The sequence below is a fragment of the Oreochromis niloticus genome, linkage group LG8, assembly GCF_001858045.2.
Source record: "Oreochromis niloticus isolate F11D_XX linkage group LG8, O_niloticus_UMD_NMBU, whole genome shotgun sequence".
Taxonomy (NCBI): Eukaryota; Metazoa; Chordata; class Actinopteri; order Cichliformes; family Cichlidae; genus Oreochromis; species Oreochromis niloticus.
In genome coordinates this window covers 27,725,873-27,752,229 of record NC_031973.2, presented here as the reverse complement: position 1 = coordinate 27,752,229, position 26,357 = coordinate 27,725,873, and the positions used below count along the sequence as shown (strand labels likewise).

Here is a 26,357-nt window from a genome sequence, read left to right as displayed (position 1 = left end):
GCGTAGGTTTATGGTTGTTACGGCCCTAGCAGGGCCTCCTCCTGAAGGTGCCTGTGTGGGAGTGTCTTTCAATTGCTTCTGCCTGAGGTGCCGCCTTTCCCTTTTACACAGCTGACTCTCATCAGTAATTAAAAGTATTTAATTCAATTCAATTCAATTCAATTTTATTTATATAGCGCCAAATCACAACAAAAGTCGCCTCAAGGCGCTTTATATTGTACAGTAGATAGCACAATAATAAATACAGAGAAAAACCCAACAATCATATGACCCCCTATGAGCAAGCACTTTGGCGAGCAAGCACTAAGCCCAGGGAAAGGTGAGCTCTGTGCCAGAGTGCCATGTGAGTGGTTACAGCTTGTGAGCAGAGTGTTTGTGGTGTTTGCAGCTAGTGAGCTGCTCTCGTTTTGACTTACTTTGTACTTTACTGACCAACGCCTGAGTTTTGTTTGTTTTCTTTAAATGGTGATAGCGGCTTGTCCGTCTCTTTTAGTTAGTTTTAATACAAACTTTAATAAAACTCTTTAATTTAACCCTCTTGCCTTCTTGACTCCTTTTTCTGACCCGGATACTTTTTGTTACTTCCCCTCACCGCCTAGACCCCTCAGGGGAACGTAACAATGGTACACATCAACTTTTAAATGTCCCCCATTACTGATGGAAATCTCACAGTGTAAGAAGGCTCACCTGCCACTTTTCATATCCTCCCTCGTGAACTTGAGTGGACTGTGGTACATCCTGAGATTTGATTTTCACCCAGGTGTCATCCACAGACCTGAACCAATGACTTGGTGGTGTTCCAGGGTAGGATAGCAAAGCCCTCTCTTCCACTTCTTCCACATAAAAGTTGGTCACAACAGGTGAAACAGGGGAACCCATGGCACACCCATGTTTCTGCCTGTAGTACTGACTCTGGCATATGAAATGGGTGGAATGAAGACACAGTTCCAAAAGCAAACACACTTGGTTGGTGCTGAGAGTGACCCTGTTGCTGAGGTTGGGGTCAATCTCTTACAAACTACCTCCACTGCTTCAGTGGCTGGAACACAACTAAAGAGAGACGTAACCTTATCCGAGACCATTGGTTTATCTGCCCTGCCCAAACCAGTGTTCCTCCAGGGAGGTCAAGGAGGTCATTTACAAAAAGGAAAGACCATCTCTGAATCCAGGAGGAAGCCTAAGGGTACATCTTTCACCATCTTACAATGCTGTGATTGCAGCCATTCCCCAACTCTCTGTGAATGGTACTCATGGTCATTGATCATTTGCATATTAATGACCGTGAAACTGACCTCACAACCCATTGTTAGTCAGTGGTGCTAGTGTCAGTCATTATGCAAATCTACTGTTTAAAAGGTTGGGAAACCTGCAGTAAGTTGAACCTGACAAAGTCATTTGGATGAAATGTTTCTCCCTCTGAAAACGTCCAGATGAACAAAATCAACTTTACATGGATGATTGCACATGCATCAATACATTGTTTTGTGTAGTTTCTCAAGCTGTTGTCCAAAAGAAGTCACAGTCAAGCTGGGGATGTTTGTCAGATGTGTGGGGATCAGATCTTCAGAGTTCACTTGGAGGGAAGAATGGTAGAAAGGCAAAATCACAGAAGGTAGTGAGGGTGTGTGGATGAGGCACTTCTCTTGTGCCCTGTTACCTGACTGTTCATTGGTACTCCTTGTGCGACCCAGTGGTAAAAATTCTAGAAACACCTCTGTGTGGCTCAGAGGTAGAGTGGCTTGTCTACTTCTCTCCTCCAATTCTCATTTTAAAGTGTCCCTAAACATAATACTGAACCCCAAATCCACCCATCAGTTTGCACGTGTGTGCTACGGAAAAGGGTTAAAGTGTAGTAAGGATAGCACTTAATGAATGTGTTCATGTGTAAGTAAAGTAAGCATAGAAAAGAACAACTTAAATACCAGTCGAGTCCTGTTAGTCCCTCAGATTTCAAGCTCATGGCTACACAGCTGTGGCAGCTCGCACAGTAGAGTTTAGCCTTTTTCTATGGCTCAGAGGAATTTCAAATACTATGCAAGATAATGCAAATGTAAAAAAATAAGAAAAATATTATTATTTAGTGAACTGTTTGCATAAAAAATTATGTTTTTATATTTTCCACAACTTAAATTCATCAGCCCATACTCACTGTATTGTCTGTTGTAGATGTGGGAACACGACCAAAGGGAGAGAAGATTCCTCATGAGCAGCAGATCAAGTTCTTTGGAAAGGTGATGAAACTTTTTTTTTTACTACACATTTTTTGACTTATTTTTGTTGTTTTGTTTTATTAAGTTTATATATTAGATTTAGTTTTTTGTAATCAGCAACAGAATTCAAAATGAAGTTATCAGCTTGACTAAAACTGCAAATAATTATGATTTCTTCTTCCAAATTGACACAGAGCAGAATAAGCATTTGACTGACTCCGTGCATTCCACATAGCTCAAAGCAAAATGTGTAAATTTCAGGCTTTTCCTGGTTTGTGCCTGTTCAAAATCCTCTATAATGGTTAGCTAAAGAGGCACAGTGGCAGGACAGTGAAGGCATGGACACAGTTTCTGATGATGTGACGTTGCATCTGTAGTGCAGAATTTTAGGGGAAGAGCAACGAACATAAAAATCACGAGTTACTAAATTTGTGGCAGGTAATTTACTGAAAAGTGTGCTAATTATTAACTCTAAAAAATAATATTTAATTGGGCACCTGATAATGCTCAAAGTGTTCCGTGTATAGAAAGTTATGTATTTTATTAAAACTGACCCAAAAAGTTTCTGAAGACTAAAATCAATATGATCGACAAGCTCTGAGGCTTCATGTCTCACTCCCAGGTCGTCCTGCCGTTGGTGGATCAGTACTTTAAAAACCACAGGCTGTACTTCTTGTCCACGGCCATCCATCCCATCTGCAGTGGTGGCCATGCCTCTAACAAGGAGAAGGAAATGGTGACCAGGTGAGAGTGGCCAGCATTACAACAACAGTAAAAAAGTCAGGCATATTGTTGAAAGGAATAAAACTTGAGAAAATCTTATTGCCTAAATATTGAATGTCTGGTCCTATGGGCTCTTTCCTCTGTGTTCCTCTCATTTGATTGCCTCACACTTTTGTCTTCCTCTTTTGTCTTCCTCTTCTTCCATTCTGCCTCTTCTTCTCATCTTCCATTAAATCTTTTCAGTCTTTTCTGCAAACTGGGAGTTCTTGTCAGACATAGGATATCCTTGTTTGGTAAGGACAGTGTAAATATTCGAGTTAACTCCCTAAAGATAAAATATTTGATTTTTAAGCCAATTTTCTTAAAAGATGGAAATCTGCAACTGTTTTTATTAGCTTGCTGTCTGTTTCCCTGTTTTTGATGGCACGTTGTGGTTTATCCTGGCATGTTACCAACACATTTAGACTTTTTGAATAGTGGAAACATTTGCAAGAGTTTATTTTCACTATGCAGCCTTGTGAAAAACTAAGTACACCCCATGATTCAGTTAATTGGAAAAACAGCATTTCTGTAGTTTTGGTTTTCTATATGAGTTTTTCAGTCTCTATTGTTGTTGTGAAAGAGTTCTGGCCCTGTCTCCTTTACAATGTTGTGTCAATTCTTTAAGATTTGCAGGTATTTATTCATGAATAGCTGTCTCAAGATCTTGCCACAGGATTTCAGTTGGGTTCATGTTTGGCACCTTGATTATTTTCTTTTCAGCAATTCTGTTGTATTTTTGGGCCAAGCTTTAGCAGTCAGACCAAAGGCTTCACATATGAGTCCAGAATACTTAGATATGCAGAGAGGTTCATTGTCAGTTCAGTGACTGCGAGGTGCCCAGCTCCTGTGGCTGCAATACAAGCCCATCACCAATCCCAGAAGTCTTGTGACATCTTTGTTATTCTTTGTTCAGATTGAACTTTACCTAAACCTAAAACATGTTGTCATGGTCTTTTTAAAGAGAGGAGGCTTACTCCTTGTTCAATCTATTTCTAACTGTGCTGTCATGAAAGGTAATATTTAACATGCTAACTGAGATGATCAGTCTTCACAGTCTGAGCTGTAGCTTATGTCTTTTCAGCAATTCCTCTGAGCATTGTACAGTCTGACTTTAAGGTGCATTTTCTGGCATGCCCGCTCCTGGGAAGATTATGGCCTGATGTTAACACATCAGTGATCCAGATGACCAAACTGCAAAAAAAGGGTCACATTTGCTAATTGGCAATAATTGAAGTGCATTTGAAGGACATCTGGCTACTACTTACCTTGTTAATTCCTGTTGAATTATTACTTGTGTACTCAGTTTTATACAGGACTGCATGGAGTCCTATGGAAACTTTTTTCTGACTGACTGTATTTTGATACATGGCACTTCTACTGCAGTTTACTTTTAAATGCTTAGATCCTCCTGGAATATATCAGACGGGAGCTTCATAAGCTAACTTGTAATTGGTGCAGGTGTCTGCAGGGATGTCACGATACCAGAAAGTTTTAGCCTGTATACTTTTGATATATGATAAGTATGATACCACTCACACATACCGTGACAGACTGAACAGATTGTTGATTCCTCCAATGCAAAATACCAATACTATCTAGTTTTTCTACCAAAACTTGGTAGCAAGTATGAGTTGTCGTGGCATCCCTAAGTGTGTGTGTATGCATGGTATTGTGGGTGTATGAATCCTCATCACTGTGTCCTCACAGGAAAAAGATGTTCCACTTCTTCAGACTCAAAAATGGGCACTTTAGGAAAGAAACATATTGTCAAAAATGAAAGAGTTATTAGTTGCATGTAAAGCAAAAGCTGTTAGAATATCAGTTATGCTGATTTTTTTCTTTTTTTTTTTTTTGCCTGTCCCATTTGGTTCTTTAGCCGTCAGAATTGTTGTCTGAAGACCAACAAGGATACCAAATGGATTTATTTTGCCAAATGGATCATCATGGCATTGCCGTATTGGTCCATTTGATCAAACTTTGTTGTTATTATTTACTTTATTTTCAGTTGTTACAGATGGGACAGACATGACTGGGGGATAGGAAAGGGAGAAAGAAAGAGAGGAAGGAAAAGAAAAACAGAAGGGAAAAGGGACAGTGAGAAAGGGCACTTACAAAGACAAAGAGAAAAAAAAAAATTGCTGATATTTAATGGCTTTTGCTATCAGCCACTGATGACAGGGTAAAAGTAGTAAGTGTAACATTTCCACTTAACATAAACTTTATTTTATAATTGTTTATTTATTGTTTTTCCAAGGAACATCATTTTCCTCAACATAACATAACAGTTGTTGTGTAAGTGTGGTTTTGTGCTAAACATTTCACATTCAAGACAGATACTGTGTGAAGCCTAAATACTTTGTGCTCTGTGATGTGAGTTTGCAGTTTCACAGCTAATGCTCTCTGCTCACCAGGGAACAATGCCACTTCCATTGTCAACTGTCTGCAGATACTGGGACAAAGCCTGGATGCCAGGTAAAAATGTGATCAGTTGTGACCTCATAATGATGGATGACGAGAATGCTTTCAGCTTTCTATGGAAAAACATAAATGAATAAAGCAAAAGAACAAATACAGAAAAATTAACATGAATCAACGCAGATTTTCCAAAATAAGTACACAGAAAAGGAATCAGTGACTTTATCCCAAAGCAGTATGAACTACACTGAGTGTGGTAGTCGTTTATATAAGCTGCAATATTAGCTGTCAAGAGATAGCAGTCCTCTTTTAAACAGTGGTGAAGTCTGCGTTTGAAGGGCAGAGACGTAATGACAAACTAGTGTATCAGCCAGGAGACCAAAGTTTAGTTAACAGGTGTGGGACAGAAATCCGAGTCAATGGTAAATGGCCTGTATTTATATAGCGCTTTACTAGTCCCTAAGGACCCCAAAGCGCTTTACACATCCAGTCATCCACCCATTCACACACTAGTGATGGCAGCTACATTGTAGCCACAGCCACCCTGGGGCGCACTGACAGAGACGAGGCTGCCGGACACTGGCGCCACCGGGCCCTCTGACCACCACCAGTAGGCAACGGGTGAAGTGTCTTGCCCAAGGACACAACGACCGAGAATGCCATAAAATACAAACTCTTACATAAGTAAGCCTAGACTACAAAGTTTAGTTCTCATTGCAAGTGATAAAACCCATAATTTCAAATTATAGCTGGCTGAAATAACAAGATTAAAAAGAATCTAAGAAAATAGCACAGTATAACTATAAGCACAGGTTTGATGGCTGTGTTTCTGTCTGGAAACATGAAAATTCAGACTGATAAAGCGTAATCATTATGTGCAGCTATAACAGTGAATTCTTACCTCAGATAATTATGTGTTTCATTGTGTGACTCCCCTCTCTAAATGTTTTGTGCTTTTAGAAGCAAAGTTTAACGAGGCCTCTCACAAAGATAATCGTCAACACCATTTAGTTGGAAATTCAGTAAAATCCTGACAGCGTTGAATGAATAATATTTACTAGCAAATACTGGTAAAATTGCCCCTTAGTTATCAGACTGGTTGAATGTGCCCATATTTTCTGAAAGTGCTTTTTTCATGTTTGAAAGAAGAACATCTCTTGTCAAGATATTAATGTAACTCTATCAGGACAGTGATGAAGACGGGCCTGGAGTCAGTGAAGGCGGCTTTACGGTCATACTTCGACAGCGCAGCGAAGGATCTGGAGAAGACTCAGGAGAACCTGAAGCTCGGTCAGTTCACTCACAGCAGGGACCAACCACGAGGAGCAACTCAGATCATCAACTACACCACCTTCGCCCTGCTCCCCGTCCTCTCCTCACTGTTTGAACACATCGGACAGAACATGTTTGGAGAAGACCTCATTTGTAAGTGAAAACTTCACGTTTCATCTGGACGATGATGTCAGTTTACCTACAAATTTTGTCTCTCTTGCCTCAGTGGGTGATGTCCAGGTTTCCTGCTACAGAATCCTTAACAGCCTCTTCCTTCTGGGAACCAACAAAAGCATCTATGTTGAGAGGTAGGAAATATCCATGGTCCACATGTGATAGATTTAGTAAAAATATGTTTCACGTCGCATACAGTAGAGTTCAGAAGAGTGAGACCACACTGAGAATCTGTCCTAGTTTCATGTAAACCTGGAAATGATCAAATATGCTTGATTCAGGAATATTCAAAAAGAGAATTATTATGTAAAATGAAGAAGAAATACAGTACTATGAAAGTCTTGAGCACTCCTCAGTTGTTTTTATTTTATTTATATTCCTATTATTTAGAGATTTATTGAAACAAGCAAACATAAAAACAGTATGTAAGGTAAAAACAAGTACTCAGCACTTTGGAGTTTTCCATGGTTGATGAACGGATTGTTTCCCTGCACCTTCGGGTTGAGATATGGGTTATAGGATGTAGGATTGGTGGCTGTATGTCTTGGACACTCAGGTGGAGACAGGAGCAGATCTGTCAGCTGATACCACCAGGTGCTGAATTGGATATGGTGGTGGGGGATTAAGTTGGAGAGGCCTGGCGTGCTCAAACGAATAAGGAGCATGCACTGGGAATGTATGGCAGAGGCCCCGTTTTGTGACATCCTCAACTTCTATGTCCGGCAGAACTTCAACAGCATCCTGAGGGTGGTTGGGATATTAAGTCTGAATGGACCACGTTCCACAGCTCCATTGCTGAGGCAGATTTATGGTGCTGCTAATAATAAATATAAAAACCTATTAAATAAATAAATGACCTATTAAGTAATAATGGCTGAGTCAATAAGTCAATTCAAAGTGCAGAATGTAGGCTGTATATTCAGAGGTGTGGCAGTTTGGCACAGTTCATCAGACTCATATCATCTGGAAAACAACTCATCTTCAGACTGGTGGATCTCGCCCCAGATGCTGCGCAGACTCCAGCTTGAAGGGAGGGCGAAAAACAGTCCATGTGTAGGATGGGTGGAGTATGGTGTCTCGTGATGCTAGTTGCTCTGTCGTTGCATCTGCTGGTGTAAATGTCTCAGTGGGAAGGTACATTCCAATAGCCCTGTGTGCAGTCTTAACCGCTCACTGCAGTGTCTGCTTCTCTTCTCTATGGTGCAGCTGCAGAGCCAGACAGTAATCCAGGCAGTCATTGTGCTCTCCACCACACACCTGTAGACAGAACTGGGGATGGTGGAGTTCAGTCCCGCTCCCTTCAGCTTCCTCAGAAAATACAGGCGTTTATGAGCCTTTTTAATAAAGCTGAGAGTGTTATCACACCACTCCTGTACTGGCTTATCTTAAATTAAATCCAGTTGTTAAATCCAAAATCAAATTTAAAGTCCTCCTCATCACATACAAGGTCTTGAATAATCAGGCACCATCATATTTTAAAGGCATCATAGTACCGTATCATCCCAATAGAACTAGAACTCTCTCGCTCACTTGTTGTTCCTAGAGTATTTAAAAGTAGGATGGGAGGCAGAGGGTTCAGGTTTCGGGCCCCTCTTCGGTAGAACCAGCTCTCAGTTTGGATTCAGAGACAGACACTATCTCTACACTGCGTCATGCAGACATTGTTGCCCTTTTAGAAATCCCTAAAGGGGAATATCTAACAAGGGAAACCTGCAGTCAGAAGTGACTGAAGAAGTCACTTGGATAAGTGACGAAACATTTCTCCCACTGAAAACATCCAGATGAGCAGAATCAACTTTTTGGGATTTCCTTACCTTGATGATTGAGCATGCATCAAGACATCACTTTTCCTGAAGTTTTCAACAGAACATTGCTGGCTAAGCAGCATTAAGATACATGGAAAAGAACAAGTCATAAGTCATAATGGTATTCTGATCAGATCATGGCTGGACTGATGAAAGCCATCCATAATCATCATCATCATTACCTTTATTTATAAAGCACTTTAAAACAACCACAGCTGACACAAAGTGCTGTACAAAGGAACTATATAATAAAATTACATAAGAAATAAATACAAGCCAAATAAAAGAAAAAGTAAAATAATTAATAAAATAACTAATTTCATTACAAGAGAAAACTAAGTCTCACTGAGGTTAAAAGCCAAAGAATAAAAGTGGATTTTAAGACGCGATTTAAAAGTGGAGAGTGAAGGGGCCTCTCTAACGTGCAAGGGCAAATTAGAAAAGGCCCTGTCCCCTCTGAGCTTCCTCCTGGATCTTGGTACCTCCAGGAGCAGCTGGTCAGCTGACTTGAGAGACCGACAGGGTGTGTGGAGATGAAGAAGCTCAGAGAGGTAAGGCGGGACAAGACTGTGAAAGTATTTAAAATCAAACATAAGAATTTTAAAATTAACTTTAAAAGACACAGGCAGCCGGTGCAGAGAGGCTAGCACAGGGGTTATATGCTCTCTTTTACGAGTTCCTGTTAGGAGTCGTGCAGCCGCATTTTGAACCAGCTGCAGACGTGAGAGCAATGACTGACTGACCCCCACATAAAGTGCATTACAGTCGTCCACACGGGAAGAAATAAAAGCATGGATCACTGTTTCAAAGTGCTGCCTAGAAAGAAAAGATTTCACTCTTGCCAGTCGCCTTAAATGATAAAAACTGGACTTCACCACTGCTCTGTTTTGGTTGTCCAATTTAAAATCACTGTCCAACTTAAAACCAAAGTCAGTAAAAACAGGTTTAAAATAAATGTCCAGGGGTCCTAAATCTACAGACCACTGGGGCCAAACACCAACAACTCTGTTTTCTTTTCATTAAAATTTAAAAAGGTTCGCAGCCGAGTGTGAAGCAGCGGGAATGAGGATCAGCACCCCCAAATCTGAGGCCATGGTTCTCAGCCGGAAAAGGGTGGAGTGCCCACTCCGGGTCGGGGATGAGTTCCTGCCCCAAGTGGAGGAGTTCAAGTATCTCGGGGTCTTGTTCGCGAGTGATGGGAGAAGGGAGCCGGAGATCAACAGACAGATTGGCGCTGCGGCCGCAGTGATGCGGACGCTGCAGCGGTCCGTCGTGGTGAAGAGAGAACTGAGTGTAAAACGAAGCTCTCAATTTACCGGTCGATCTACGTCCCTACCCTCACCTATGGCCACGAGCTGTGGGTAGTGACCGAAAGAACGAGATCGCGGATACAAGCGGCGGAAATGAGCTTCCTCCGAAGGGTGGCTGGCCTCTCCCTTAGAGATGGGGTGAGAAATTCAGCCATCCGGGAGGGGCTCAGAGTAGAGCCGCTGCTCCTCCACATCGAAAAGAGCCAGCTGAGGTGGTTCGGGCACCTGACAAGGATGCCTCCTGGGCGCCTCCTGGGTGAGGTTTTCCGGTCATGTCCCACTGAGAGGAGGCCCCGGGGCAGACCCAGGACACGCTGGAGAGATTATATCTCTCGGCTGGCCTGGGATCGCCTTGGTGTTCCACTGGATAAGCTGGAGGAGGTGGCTGGGGAGAGGGAGGACTGGGCTTCTCTGCTTAGGCTGCTGCCCCCGCGACCTGGCCCCGGATAAAGCGGAAGAAGATGGATGGATGGATGGATGGAAGTTTAGAGCCAACCAAGCTTTAATGTCATCTAGGCATGTTGAGAGAGGTTTTATGGAGATGCCACCCTTCTGCTTCAGTGGCTAATAAATTTGGCAGTCATCGGCATAACAATGAAAAGAGATCCCATGCCTTCTAAGGATGAAACCTAGAGGCAATAAATACAGTAAAAACAGCAGTGGCCCTAAAATTGAGGCCTGTGGGACGCCACATGACAGAGAAGCAGAAGATGATTCAGAACTGAGTAAGCTGACAGAGAAGGTTCTATCTGACAAATAAGACCTAAACCAACCAAGAATAAAACCAGGAATTAAGCTCTTCTGTGTCAGAGGAGACAAAGTCAGAAGGGCCACTGAGCTGATTAAAAGCAGCAGAAAACTGCACGGCAGTGGAGGGGTTAATAACCCGACAGCGCCGAGCAGCAGCTGAGATTTAACTGTAGTATGTGTAAAACCACATGGGCTTCTCTATGAATCGCCACAGTATCTGAGAGTGCACAGTCACAAATCTCCAAGTTAGTGACAGGCAGACCATATGACAGGACAAGATCCAGTGTGTGTGTCTTTCATGGATGACACAAGTTAGAAATAATAAAAACAGGAACAAACTTGGCAGTGACAGACGAGCAGCCACACATACCGGTGCCATCTTGTTTCCACCATAATGTTCTGAAACACTTTGTGGAAACTAGATTAGTTGAATTCAAAGCAGGATCGGTCATACCATAGTTGTGGGATAATGTGTTTATTGACTGAGATCTGCTTGTACGCATAAGGGGTATCATAATGCTTCTCTATGAATCGCCACAGTATTGTGGTGAACAGTTTGTGCAGCCGATTAACCCTGGAGCTATAATGTCACAGGCAGGGTCTCTCAAGGCAAACTGATCCTCCCTAAATTCCACACAAGAGGAATTTAGAAAACAAAAGAGAAAGAGGAGGGAGACGAGGAACCATCATGGAAGGACAGGCCCCTGCACGGTATGTACCACGGGCAGATAGAGGAGGTGGCTGATATCCAGAAATCCGACCAGTGGCTGGACAAAGCTGGACTGAAAGACAGCACAGAGGCACTAATCATGGCAGCACAAGAACAAGCTCTGAGTACAAGATCCATAGAGGCTGGGGTCTATCACACCAGGCAAGACCCCAGGTGCAGGCTGTGTAAAGATGCCCCAGAGACAATCCAGCACATAACAACAGGGTGCAAGATGCTAGCAGGCAAGGCATACATGGAACGCCATAACCAAGTGGCCGGCATAGTGTACAGGAACATCTGTGCCGAGTATAACCTGGAAGTCCCGAGGTCAAAATGGGAGATGCCCCCAAGGGTGGTGGAGAATGACCGAGCAAAGATCCTGTGGGACTTCCAGATACAGACGGACAAAATGGTGGTGGCTAACCAACCGGACATAGTGGTAGTAGACAAACAGGAGAAGACGGCCGTAGTGATCGATGTAGCGGTTCCGAATGACAGCAATATCAGGAAGAAGGAACACGAGAAGCTGGAGAAATACCAAGGGCTCAGAGAAGAGCTCGAGAGGAGGTGGAGGGTGAAGGTAACGGTGGTCCCCGTGGTAATCGGAGCACTAGGTGCGGTGACTCCCAAGCTAGGCGAGTGGCTCCAGCAGATCCCGGGAACAACATCGGACATCTCTGTCCAGAAGAGCGCAGTCCTGGGAACAGCTAAGATACTGCGCAGGACCCTCAAGCTCCCAGGCCTCTGGTAGAGGACCCCGAGCTTGAAGGATAAAACCAGCCGCAGGGGCGTGCTGGGTGTTTTTTTATTTTTTTTATATATATGTATATATATACATAGCAGCTGGATAGCGTAGTGGTTAGACTAGTGGGTCTAGCATAGGGCTAGACCCCCTATGCTAAGCGAGCCTACCGCAGATATGAGCGAGACAGATAAATATGAAGGCATGCCGGCTCGGACGTCGCCCAGATCACCAAGGTCCGCGTCAGGTGTTGAGGAACCAGGGCACCCTGACGAGAAGTGGGCTACTGGAACAACAAGGCATCGGTGGGCAAGAGACGAAAACAGGGAGTTGTTGAAATGCTACTACGCAAGTAACCCCGGCGGAAGGGGTTACATGAATAGGATGAGGGACCTATGGATTCTTCGATACCCAACATCCACAATGACGGCGAAACAACTAGTAGCTCAGTGTTCCAACATTCGAAAGAAGGGACTGCTCTCACAACTAGAGATTGACGAGGTACAACATAAATGCTACGGCAAGGTAGAGCCAGGACGCCAGGTCAGGGGGGAGATATCATCACCCCCACCCGAGATTGGGTACCAAGCCCCAAGTGCGATAGGAGAAGGATCGTTGAGTGCGAGAGGAACTGACCTGAAAGATAGGATCATGGCCAAGCTTGAAACCTGGATCCCCCGTAGCCGGTTACCACGATTATGTGAAGTACCCTCAGAAGGTCTGCTAGATGATGTTAATGCAGCACTACGGACGATACCTACAACCACGATTACCGACACTAACAAGCTGATCTACACTACGGCAGCAGTGATCAGTGAGATGCTTGGCTACAAGTTGAACAGCCACAAGAGGCAGTACCCTCCATGGAGAAGGAGGCTAGAGGCTAAAATCAAGGTAGCACGGAGGGAGGTCAGCCAACTATCGGAGTTGCAGAAAGGCACAATGAAGAAGGTGCCTAAGAAGTACAGGAAGCTGTCCAAATCTGAGGCCTTGGAAACTGCCAAGCAACGACTCACAGCCTTGGCCAGCCGCTTGGAGAGGCACACCAGAGAGATAGAAGGCAGGAGAATAAACTACCTGTTCTCCACCAAACCAGCCAAGGTGTACTCTCAGTGGCAGGGGAACAATATGAGAACAGCACCACCAAGGCTGGAGACAGAACAATACTGGAAGAGCATATGGGAGAAGGATGCAACCCATAACAGCAATGCTCAGTGGCTAGTGGATCTGAGGGCAGACCACAGCGACTTCCCTGAACAGGGTCCAGTAATCATCACAGTGGCAGATATCCAAGAAAGGGTCTCCAGTATGAAGAGTTGGACAGCACCAGGCCCTGATATGGTTCACGCCTACTGGCTGAAGAAGCTGACTGCACTCCACGAGCGCCTGGCAGCACAAATGAACCAGCTGCTAGTTGACGAGAGACACCCAGAATGGCTAACCGAAGGTCGGACGGTCCTGATCCCCAAGGACCCCCAGAAGGGGCCGGTCCCCTCCAACTACTGACCAATAACCTGCCTCAGTACTACATGGAAGCTCCTGTCAGGCATCATAGCGGCTAAGATGAACAGGCACATGGGTCAATACATGAGTGGGGCACAGAAAGGGATGGGCAAGAATACTAGAGGCGCAAAACACCAGCTACTGGTAGACCGAGCAGTCAGCCGAGACTGCAAGACCAGATTGACCAACCTGTGCACTGCCTGGATTGATTACAAAAAGGCCTATGACTCAATGCCCCACACCTGGATCCTGGAATGCCTGAAACTGTACAAGATCAATAGGACCCTGAGAGCCTTCATCAGGAACTCAGTGGGGATGTGGCGGACAACACTAGAGGCCAACTCCAAGCCCATAGCATAAGTCACCATCAAGTGCGGGATCTACCAAGGAGATGCCCTGTCCCCACTGCAGTTCTGCATAGGCCTTAACCCCCTCAGTGCGATCATTGACAAGACTGGCTACGGATACCGGCTACGGATACCAACTACGGAATGGAGCAGTTGTCACCCACCTCCTGTACATGGATGACATCAAGCTGTATGCCAAGAGTGAACAAGACATCGATTCACTGATCCACACCACCAGGATATACAGCAATGACATCAGAATGTCGTTCGGACTGGAGAAGTGTAGTCGGATGGTAACAAAGAGAGGGAAGGTAGTCAGAACTGAGGGGATCAAATTACCAGAAGGCAACATTGCAGACATAGAGGACAGTTACAAGTACCTGGGGATCCCGCGGGCGAATGGGAACCATGAAGAGGCCACTAGAAAAGCTGCAACCACCAAGTACCTGCAGAGGGTCAGGCAAGTCCTGAGGAGTCAGCTGAACGGTAAGAACAAGATCCGGGCTATCAACACCTACGCCCTGCCCGTGATCAGGTACCCAGCTGGTATAATAAGTTGGCCAAAGGAGGAGATAGAAGCCACTGACATAAAGACAAGAAAGCTCCTTACCATGCATGGAGGGTTTCACCCCAAGTCCAGCACCCTGAGGCTGTACGCTAAGTGGAAAGAAGGAGGCCGGGGACTGGTGAGTGTCAGCACCACAGTCCAGGACGAGACAACGAACATCCACGAATACATCACGAAAATGGCCCCAACTGACCGCGTGCTCAGTGAATACCTCAGGCAGCAGAAACCCAAGAAAGAGGAGGGAGACGAGGAACCATCATGGAAGGACAGGCCCCTGCACGGTATGTACCACCGGCAGATAGAGGAGGTGGCTGATATCCAGAAATCCGACCAGTGGCTGGACAAAGCTGGACTGAAAGACAGCACAGAGGCACTAATCATGGCAGCACAGGAACAAGCTCTGAGCACAAGATCCACAGAGGCTGGGGTCTATCACATCAGGCAAGACCCCAGGTGCAGGCTGTGTAAAGATGCCCCAGAGACAATCCAGCACATAACAGCAGGGTGCAAGATGCTAGCAGGCAAGGCATACATGGAACGCCATAACCAAGTGGCCGGCATAGTGTACAGAAACATCTGTGCCGAGTATAACCTGGAAGTCCCGAGGTCAAAATGGGAGATGGCCCCAAGGGTGATGGAGAATGACCGAGCTAAGATCCTGTGGGACTTCCAGATACAGACGGACAAAATGGTGGTGGCTAACCAAAACGGACATAGTGGTGATAGACAAACAGAAGAAGATGGCCGTAGTGATCGATGTAGCGGTTCCGAATGACAGCAACATCAGGAAGAAGGAACACGAGAAGCTGGAGAAATACCAAGAGCTCAGAGAAGAGCTCGAGAAGATGTGGAGGGTGAAAATAATGGTGGTCCCAGTGGTAATCGGAGCACTAGGTGTGGTGACTCCCAAGCTAGGTGAGTGGCTCCAGCATATCCCGGGAACAACATCGGAGATCTCTGTCCAGAAGAGCGCAGTCCTGGGAACAGCTAAGATACTGCAGGACCCTCAAGCTCCCAGGCCTCTGGTAGAGGACCCGAGCTTGAAGGATTAACCGCCCACAGGGGCGAGTGGGAATTTTTTGGGTTTTTTTTTGTATATATAGTGTATTTTTAAACACCAAGAAGTCACAAGCATAAGGAGAACACTCCATGTTTAAAGAAGGATGGTGTATTCATAGAAATTATTTATTATTAAGAGAGACATAGGAACATAATTTTTTTACCCCCCCAAAAATACATGTTCAAAGCACCATATCAGCTCGATATTAGACAGAATTGTCACATGAAATTAAACAGAAGCTGTCAGTTGAATCATAATGAAGCAGTCCTTTATGAGTTATGGACTCAAGCTGCTCTATATTTTTGGCCACCAGATGTCACCAAAGAGGACTGTGTTGACAAGCTTAGAGTAATGAACCGTTTTTCAATACGAGGTTCAGAAAGCTTCATTTGGCCATCTATATACAATATATACAAAACAACTCATCTAGCCCACCAGACGTGACAGGTCCCAGTTTATAGCCAGCCCTATTCAGTCTTAAGCAAAAAACAAACAAACTTGCTTTTACCATAATTAGATAACCTACATTTTTTTTAATCAATCACTGATGGTAGTAAAAGAATTGTTTTTGACTATTATCATGAGCTCTCTGTTTCTTTTCCAGACAACGTCCAGCAATGGGAAAGTGTTTAGCAGCCTTCGCAGCAGCATTCCCTGTTGCCTTTCTTGAGCCTCACATGAACAAGTTTAACAGCTTTTCCATCTATAACAGCAAAGGAAGCAAAGACAGAGCAGGTGAGACATGTACATAAAGAAAATGATGGAACATACAAATCCAGAGGTAACTGTACTTTCTTAGAGTGACATTTCAGCGAGCACTGAGGGCTGTACTTTGTCACAGGACTGCATGTTTCTTTGAGCCTTTATATTTTACTAAAACTGGAACCTATGAATACACATTACACTACATACCCCACCAACTAGCTTTTACTGTACATTTCAGAAACAAACAGAAATGTTTGTTGTGACCCTGCCGTCATGTCACTCTTAACTCTGTTTACACATGTTAACTCTTTGGTAAAACCAAAACATTACATAAAACATGTCTGGGTTGATTGAGGAAAGGGAGGAAGGTTTCGAGAAGTGTCTTATGTCTTAGTAAACTATGAAAAAACTGGAGTGTGCAGTATATACATGGTGTTTGTATCTCTTGGAGACACCTACTATAACAGGAAGTACCACAAAGTGGTTTGAATACTTTTGCAACTGTCTATTCTACATTTGTCTGAGTAACAGATTCTCCAGTTGTGTATTTCAAATAAAAAAACATTAATCCAAAGCTAAACGATGGCTGTGGTCTGAGAACTCATCAGTGTCAAAAATCACAAATCAAATCACATTATGTTTAATTTATTCTGTTTTCATTCCACTACTCTTTCCACCTCTCAGCTCTAGGCCTTCCTGGGCAGGTTGGGGAGGTTTGTTCACTGATCCCCAATTTGGAGAAGTCTTTGGAGGAAATTGTAGAGCTAGCAGAGTCCGGCATGAAGTACACACAGATGCCTCATGTTATGGAGGTAACTCTAATGATTAATAACTACAGTATCACCTTTGATATTCTTTCCTTAAGTTGCTTCATGTCATCGAAAAATTGGCCACGGAACCAAAATAAGTGGATATTTGTCCTGTAGTGAACACTTCAGAGCCAAAGATGGGTAAAAAAAGACATTGCTGATTAAACCCATCCGACTGTGAAGCTTTGCAAAGCTCATTATTTTTGCTTTGTTTCTACTGCTGTAGGTGGTCTTGCCGATGTTGTGCAGCTATATGTCTCACTGGTGGGAACATGGACCGGAAAGCGACCCAGACAAAGCCAACAACTGCTGCACCTCTGTGACCTCTGAATACATGAACACTCTGCTGGGAAACATTCTCAAGATCATCTACAACAACCTGGGAATAGATGAGGGCGCCTGGATGAAGAGACTGGCTGGTAAATTTTAACTCGCTAATGTTGAACACTAAAATAAAATTCACTGATTCACAAGATTCATCAAACTCGCTCATCCATGTTTTTATGAACCTGGCTTTGTGGGGTCACGTTGGACAGGGGCTGTCTCCAAAGATGGGAGCATGAAATTGTCCAATATGTCTTAATATGCTGAAGTATTAACAGCCGAACCCAATTGAAAAACAACCCCACAATATAATCCTCCCCCTCCACCAAACTTTATGTTTGCCACAGTGCAGTCAGACAAGTACTGTTCTCCTCAGACTCAGCAATTGCATTGCCAGAGAGATGTGATTCATCACTCCAGCGAACACGTCTCCACTCCTCTAGAGTTCATGGGTGATAACTTTAGTCTGACACTTTGCATTGTGCTTGGTGATGTAAGACTGGGATGCAGATGCTCAGCCATGGAAACCATTCCATGAAGCTCTCTAGGCTGTTGCTTAATGTTCTTGAACATGAAGACTGGAGGTCTGTAGTGATTGACTGATACTGTGACTTTACACATCCAGCCACTTTGTGGTAGAGTTGAAGAGAGAGAATTTCATGAGTGGACTTGTTGAACAGTATCACAGTATGATGCTGGACTTCATTAAACTCCTAAGATCGACCCAGTGTTTGTAGAAGCAGTCTGCATGCCTAGCTGCTTGATTGGTATACACCTGAATTCAATGACTTGGATGGAAGATTGAATACTTTTGGCAATTTAGTGTATGTTGGAGTTAAAACTGACTAGTTACTGCAACATAAATCTAAAACTAGTAGCTCTTCTTTTGTTTTTCTTTTCTTTTCATTCAGGGGAACAATATATTTTAAAGCTCTGCTAAGAGAATGAAACATCGCAGTGAAACTTGTGCTGCAGCTGCAGGGATGTGGATGCTGTATTGGTCCACCATGGTAGAAAGAGAGCTAAACATAAAAGCGAAGCTCTTGATTTTAGAAGGAATGAGACTGCAGATGCAAGTGGTGGGAATAAGCTTTCTCTGAAGGGCGGCTTGCATGTCCATTAGAGAGGAATTCAACTTTTCGTAGCGGCTCAGAGTAGAGCCGCTATTTCTCCACATCAAAAAGAGACAGTTGAGGTGGTTGTGCATCTGACAAGGATGGGTACCTCTTTGGTGAAGTATTCTGGGCATGTCCCACTGAGAGGAGGCCCCGGGGCAGAACCAGGACATGGTGAAGAGAGTTTATCTCTTGGCTGGCCTGGGAACGTCTTGGTGTTTCCCCACACAAGCTAGAGGAGGTGGCTGGGGAGAGGGAGGTCTGGGCTTCTCTGCTTAGGCTGCTGCCCTGCAACCTGGCCCCAAGTAGCCGGGAGAAGATCGATGGATGGATAGTTTATTTGTTAATGGAACATAATATCAAATCAAATCAAATCAAATCAAATCACTTTTATTGTCACATCACATGTCCAGGTACACTGGTACAGTACATACAAGTGAAATTCTTGTGTGCGAGCTTCACAAGCAACAGAGGTGTGCAAAAATACAATAACATAAGAACAAGCAAAATATAAGAATGGCTAATATTAGCAGCTCACAGTGATGCACAAGGCAAAAATAAAACAATATGACATGAGACATGAACTCTGGTTTGTAGAGGCAGGTTAGTTAGGTTTGGCAAAGTGTTCATTGCTTTAGGTGTGCAGGCAGAGGTATGTTTTTTTTTCCACATTTTTAAACCAATGCACACACCTCATTAGAGGGTGCTCCAAATGCTGGGGATTGCCATTTAATTGTTTGATAAAACACTACAGCACTGGAGGAAACAATTATTTTAAAAGAAATGAGCTTATTCTCTCCAGTTAACCCCTTAAGTCTTTTGCAATTTAGGTTTCCTCTTAAAAAGAAAATATAGTCAGTAACAGCAGTTCTTGTAATTGTGTTAAGAGGGGGACACAATGGAAGACAAAAGTTACATTTTACGCAAGAGGGTGTTTCATTTTCTTTCATTTTCTTTTTTCTGCACTTTTTGTAAAGTTAAATAAAAACTCTCTTCAGGATCAATTTACATAAGCATCCTCAAACTAATGTTAGTTTAATTCTTTTTGCCTGCTGCTAATCATTATATGATATTCAAATGTACATAGATTCACATTTTGCATTTTAACACCATCTCTGTTCATGTCCCCAAGTCTTCTCCCAGCCAATTATCAGCAAAGCCAAACCTCAGCTGTTAAAGACCCACTTCTTGCCCTTGATGGAGAAACTCAAAAAAGTAAGTCTCACCTTTATTATAATATACTGCCTGGAAGTGGTGCAACTCATTAAACAGACTATAAAACTAGGTCACATTCACTGCTTGTTGTCTTTTCTAACACTTTCTTGAATTCTTTTGAATTTTTTAAATGAAATTTATTTACGTATATATATTTCTTAACTAAATATCTATTAGTATGTTTTTAAAATGGAAAAAGTGCCCTATGCGAACACTCCTACTACTTAATAAAATAGTCACAAAGATTAAAGCACACAGTGCTGCTTAATATAGAAACATCTATTACTGTATTCTTTAGAAAGCAGCTGTTGTGCTGATGGATGAAGAACATAGCAAGGCGGAGGGGAGGGGTGAGATGTCAGAGACAGAGCTTCTCATCATGGACCAATTTACTATCCTGGTCAGAGACCTGTATGCCTTCTACCCTCTCCTCATACGATTCGTTGACTACAACAGGTACAGTGTTGTGACTGAACAAGTGACCTTCAGCTCATTGAGTGGAGTGAATTTAGACCATCTGATACAGAAGCTTAGTCACTAAGACGAAGCTGCAGTTTTGGAAAAAGAATGATTGGTTTCGGCATGTCACTTACTGTGCTGATATACTGACAGGGCCAGATGGCTTAAAGAGTCCAATCCAGAGGCAGAGGAGCTGTTCCGAATGGTGGCTGAGGTTTTTATCTTCTGGGCCAAGTCTCACGTAAGAAAATGACTGCAACATAACTATCCATCCCATAGGGCAGGGTTGGGGAACTCCAGGCCTCAAGGGCCGGTGTCCTGCGGGTTTTAGATCTCACCCTGGGCCAACACACCTGAATCAACTTAGTTTATTGCTGGGACTCTGGGGGCGTTTATCAATATGCGTACTTGTGCGTACTTGCGTTCTCGTGTACTCGTGATACGTCATCAGTCGGAGACCAAGTACTGTTCCAATTCAAAGTACGCATCAAACCGAGAACGCGAAAAAGTCCCGGATGTGTTCTCGATCCGCCCGTTTTATCGAGCATGCATCGGTGTGGACTTGGGACAGCTATATATCCCAGAATGCATTTCGTCCAAAACTCAACAGCGGACTCCTGGCACATCGTTTTCAACCCACCCCCACCCCACCCCACCCCCCTCGCGGACTTCTCACTACTCAGGTTAAAGAAACCCCAGCAGCTGTCTATAGTATTGAGTGTCCACTAGAATAGAAATAAAAGCGTTCTAACATCTCACCTGCTTGTTTTTATTAAGGTATGTACACGTATGTACATGTACACTATTTTTATTAATAGAGGTTTCACTACTGAGGTTAAAAATGATATATAAGTCACTTAGATCACTTCTAAATGTTAATGTTTGGTTTATTTCAGTGTTTTATTTGTTCCTGAGTAAACCGGTTTGGCTGTGATTACAGTTAAGCTTCATAACATGTTACTCACAGTTAAATTAGGAGGGGACGGCAGTAAAAACTCCGGACCTGTGACATCATCACGTACGCAGGTGTTCCAATTATACATATCGCGAGTCCGTGCTCGCGTTCTCGGCGGGTACGTACTCCCGTGCGTTCTCGGCGAGTACGTACTCACCGAGAACGCGAGTACGTACTCGCGTACTTGGGCATTGATAAACGGCCTGGAGAACTTCAAGACATGTTGAGGAGGTCATTTAGTCATTTAAACCAGCTGTGTTGGATCAAGGACACATCTAAAAGCTGCAGGACACCGGCCCTCGAGGCCTGCAGTTGGACACCCCTGCCATAGGGCGCCAATCTGACACAGGGCTAACACAGCGAGACCATCATTCACTCACATTCACACCTGTGATAAGTTTAGAATCACCAGGTAACCTAAACCCACTAACTGCATGTCTTTGTACTGTGGGAGGAAACCAGAGTATGCAAACATAGGAAGGCAACAGTGCTAACCACCGGGCTGCCCATAAAAACATATAACTGAAAATGTCCCTAAGAGGGTCAGCTGGGATTGATCTTTATATCGCTGATTTATTAAACCTGAAATAACTAATATTACATTTTCAAGCTAAAACAGAAGAGAAGAGCAGCTATCTATCTATTGACATTGCAGTTAAGCATTTACCACAATCTGTCAAAACTGTTGAAAACTAAGATAGCAGTCTTTGCTTTGGCTTTAAACCATAACAGTCGATGCAAATGTAAGAGGAATTATTTTTCTACATGTTGACTCGTGGATGGGAGGTTTGTTATAATGTGAAACATTTAGGTGAATATACTGATTGCAGATAAGCTACCCATGAGCACTTTGATGAAGGTGATCTTCTGACTATGGTGGACAAAGATGGCATCATGGATACTGTGGCCAAACAGGTGGCCAATTACAGTGGCCAACATACCTTTTTTCATTTGCTTATTTATCACATGTAAACTTCAGGCACATTTTGATGAAACCTAAAATACAGTACAGTACAATGCAAAACACTACAGGACAATAAATAGTTATTTTCAATGGTGTGATACTTTTTTAGTCCCTTTCTACTCAGTTCAGCACTCAAAGTGCTTTCTATTATACAATGCAGTATAGCCCAGTACAATAGAATACAGTACCATGGATTAAGATTCAATATAATACAGCATAATCTAACAAAATGCAGTACAGTACTAGACTTACTCAGCTGTACCTTCTGAAGCCAATGACTATCTCTTTAGTGTTATTTACAATCAGAAGTAGAAGATTTCTTCAAGATTCTACAAATTATATATATGTGTTCTGTGCGCCTCCTCCTGCCAACAGCAATTATCCGAATATTTATGATGATTGTATGACCCGGCATTGTACTGAAAGTCTGAGGTATACAAGGTGAACAGGAATGTTGGCAGCATAATTCCTTGTGGAGCTCCTGCACTGCACAACACCATATTAGACTGAGCACTGCCCAGTCTCACATACTGTGGCCTGTCTGTGAGGTATTCAGTAATCTACTGAGGACATGTTTCCTGTAGTTTCTCCCTCAATAGCTGTGGCTGGATGATGTTAAATGCACTTGAGAAATCAAAACAGGTGATCCTTACCTTAAATCAGTGTATCAGTCAGTTGTCCCATTACTTTTGAGTCTCTGAAAATTAGGACTAGTGGATCAAATTTGATGTAATTCCTAAAAATGTGTATTAATTTGCAATAATTTGATTAACCATTGAATTAAAGCTGAAAGTCTACACTTCAATTAGATCTTGACTGTAAAATCCAGTTTGGTGGAGAAAAATGACAAAAGATGCTTAACTGTACACCATCAATTGTGATCTATGTGTTCTTCAGTTTAAAAACAACTAATGGAGAGTTTACCTGAAAAGATGAGTAATGAGTTAAAACCTTAACCTAACTTATTGTTAGACTAAAGCATTTAGCAGTGATTTTATACTTTTATTAAAATTTCCAGGAAAAACACCATCAAAGCTACTTTTATGCTAATTCACTGGATAGAAAGCTATATAATGCACTACATTACTGCTGCTGGCATCTGACATCAGTAGATTCACATTATAAATTAGGAAGTGTGTCATCAATGACAGGAGCTCACTTGAAAACAATGTAATTAAATATATAAATGTTGCTGTCTGCAAGTTGCAAGCATAGCTCACATGGTGGGGGGTGGAGCAAGTCTAACAAGGTATTCACACCCATGAATACCTTGTTAGACCCATGAATTTTTTCATACCTTGACTCAAGGTGACTCACATGGTTAACAGTGGGTCACTGACCCCAGGACAACAATCCAATAGGTATTAAATACCTGGGACTCTCATCAGTTGTTTTAGAACTGAAGAAGCCTCTTAATGAGAAGTAAAATGTCTTTACAAACCAAAAAAATGTTCAGTTGCCTTCTTTTCAAAGACAGTACAACACATAATACAACTGTGCTTTAATTTAAGAAAGTCCTGTTTTCTGTCTATAGAACTTCAAGAGAGAAGAGCAGAACTTTGTGGTCCAGAATGAAATTAACAACATGTCCTTCCTTATCACTGACACCAAGTGCAAGATGTCAAAGGTACAGACACATAGATGCTGGAGACATTTGAGGACATGTGCATACCAGTGACCTTATTTTAAAATTAAATTATGCCTGTTTAATGTTTGACTTTGCCACAGGGAATAGTTTCAGACCAGGAGAGGAAGAAGATGAAGAGAAAAGGTGATCGATACTCGATGCAGACAAGTTTGATTGTTGCTACTCTAAAGCGCCTGCTGCCCGTGGGACTCAACATTTGTGCTCCAGGAGAACAAGAGCTTATCGCACTGGCTAAGAACCGCTTCACTCAGGTAGCATAGTAGTGCTAACAGATTACAGAAAGAACTGTTTCATTATAAAAGTAGATATGATTCATTTAACTGTTTCTGTGTATTTCAGTTCAGTTCAATTTTATTTATAAATCACCAAATGACAATGACTGCCTAAAGGCGCTTTATACTGTAATGACCCTACAATGATACAAAGAAAGCAGATAAAAGCCCAACAATCATACGACCCCCCTTTAAACAAGCGCTTTGGTGCCAGTGGGAGGGAAAAACCTTTGGCAGGACCAAGCTCAGGGAGGTGCGGCTATCTACCATGACTGGTTGGGGTGAGGTGTATGACAATAACAATCAATTATTTGCAGTATTGGTATTCCTGAGGTCAACCTTTAGTAACAGCAAAATAACTCTGCCTTAGCTTTGTAAAATTTTCATTACTAATTACTGAATAAATATTTTTTGCTCATGACATCTTTGATAGGATTTTGTAGGTCACAGAATACCTGTTGTTTGATCGAAGTTAATAATTCTTTTGCAGAAAGACACAGAGGACGAAGTTCGAGAGGTCATCAGGAACAACCTACATTTACAAGGAAAGGTAAGAAAAGGACACAAGTTACTTAAAGTATACTTACACATTATGCCTCTGGGCTTAGATTTTGCCATGGTGTCAGGTTGTTGTCAGTTTATCTTATTCTTGTGAAAGTAATATCAAAGGACTGGTTTAAGAGAAATTCTTCAAATCTGGCACAAGGATGAAGTGATTCGATTTTGATGGTCGGTGGGCAAACTCGCAAAATTTAGAGTCAAGTACTCAGATTCAGTTTAAATTTCACACAAATCTAGAGTAAGAGGACCTAAACGAACTGATGAACCTTTATGTCCATAAGATAAATAAGGCTACTTCACAGTGATATCATAGGTTATCCGAAAGATATAGAATAGGAAATTCAATCTGTCAACAAGTGATTGAAGGAACTCTATCACTCCACATAGCCCCTATCCCACTAACATCACTAAACTCGTCTGTACGGGAGAGTACAGGCTGTATCAAAAAGAATCATTCGATTTCAAAGTGCTTTCATTCTGCAGCCATTCACCCGGAACAATTGCATTACAACAGCAGTGGCTGCAGTGACTACAGTGAACTATGGGATGACGTATTTCATTGATTATTCATAAACATTGAACATTTTGTATGTAAAACTTTATATTCAGCCATGTATTTTAAATTTAGTGTAAGCTTAAAATACAGCCTTTTGAAAGTGTATGATTTATTTTTGATACACTGTATATTCCAGAGTCATATGTGAAGCCATCTACTTGACAGCTAAAGCTTCACCCACACTGGGTCAGGAAACAGGACAATCATCCCAAACACACCAGCAGGAAAAAGAACTGAATCTGAAGTTATAGAGTGACTGAAATACTGAAAGTAGCAGGACCTTAAGAGTGCTGTGCGTAAATGAATGGCTTCAAACCTAAATCAACTGAAGCAACGTTATAAACAAGGGTGGGCCAAAATTCTGCCACAATGATTTTAAAGACTTATGAAGTCATACAAAAAAACAACCAATTCAAGTTATTGCCAGCAAGGTAGTTACACAAGCTACTGAATCATGAGCTTTACATGTGGTGTTTCTGTGTTTTGGCTTTTGTTTTGTTAAAGTCGAGACAGATGTAAACCAGTTGGTAGATGTTGGTTGGTACTATATATTTATATATTCACAAAGGTGCTTAACCTTGTGAATAGGCCAATAGAGTCATGCATTTCCTCTGTGTGTCTTACAAAGTCAGAGGACCCAGCAATTCGTTGGCAGATGGCTCTGTACAGAGACCTCCCAAACCACTATGAGGATACTACTGACCCAGAGAAGACTGTGGAGAGAATCCTGGATATTGGTCATGTCCTCTTCCACCTGGAGCAGGTCTATATATTCAAGTTTGAGTTGATTTTGCGCATTTTTGTGCCAACGTAGAGAGTATAGCTTTAAGGTACCCCACGGTCCTCTTAAACTAGATGATTGGTCTTTATTAAAGCTGACCACATACTTCTCCAGGATAATATGGCTTCCAGATGGTAAGGTACACCAACTAAATATCTAGTATACTGAGTGGTTCAGTTTGTGTCTTCAGGTGGAGCATCCTCAGCGCAGTAAGAAGGCTGTGTGGCACAAACTGCTTTCAAAACAGAGGAAGAGAGCTGTCGTCGCTTGCTTCAGGATGGCACCACTCTATAACTTGCCAAGGTATGTTCTCAAACACACACACATGTAAAATGAAGAAGAAATATTTAAAATTCTGCACTT

General features: G+C 42.7%; 1 protein-coding gene across 1 annotated transcript in view; it reads left to right on the top strand.

Annotated features, from left to right (window-relative positions):
• Positions 1–26,357, top strand: part of ryr2a (ryanodine receptor 2a (cardiac)) — a 267,874-nt gene that overhangs the window by 147,221 nt on the left and 94,296 nt on the right. The window contains exons 64-80 of the mRNA XM_025909791.1: positions 2,167–2,231; positions 2,833–2,954; positions 3,177–3,226; positions 5,387–5,447; positions 6,577–6,815; positions 6,889–6,970; positions 16,235–16,365; positions 17,020–17,147; positions 17,371–17,563; positions 19,716–19,798; positions 20,097–20,254; positions 20,411–20,498; positions 23,711–23,803; positions 23,905–24,075; positions 24,587–24,646; positions 25,842–25,976; positions 26,185–26,297. Coding sequence (XP_025765576.1) covers positions 2,167–2,231; positions 2,833–2,954; positions 3,177–3,226; positions 5,387–5,447; positions 6,577–6,815; positions 6,889–6,970; positions 16,235–16,365; positions 17,020–17,147; positions 17,371–17,563; positions 19,716–19,798; positions 20,097–20,254; positions 20,411–20,498; positions 23,711–23,803; positions 23,905–24,075; positions 24,587–24,646; positions 25,842–25,976; positions 26,185–26,297 — 1,972 coding nt within the window. The remainder of the gene's footprint in view (positions 1–2,166; positions 2,232–2,832; positions 2,955–3,176; positions 3,227–5,386; positions 5,448–6,576; positions 6,816–6,888; positions 6,971–16,234; positions 16,366–17,019; positions 17,148–17,370; positions 17,564–19,715; positions 19,799–20,096; positions 20,255–20,410; positions 20,499–23,710; positions 23,804–23,904; positions 24,076–24,586; positions 24,647–25,841; positions 25,977–26,184; positions 26,298–26,357) is intronic.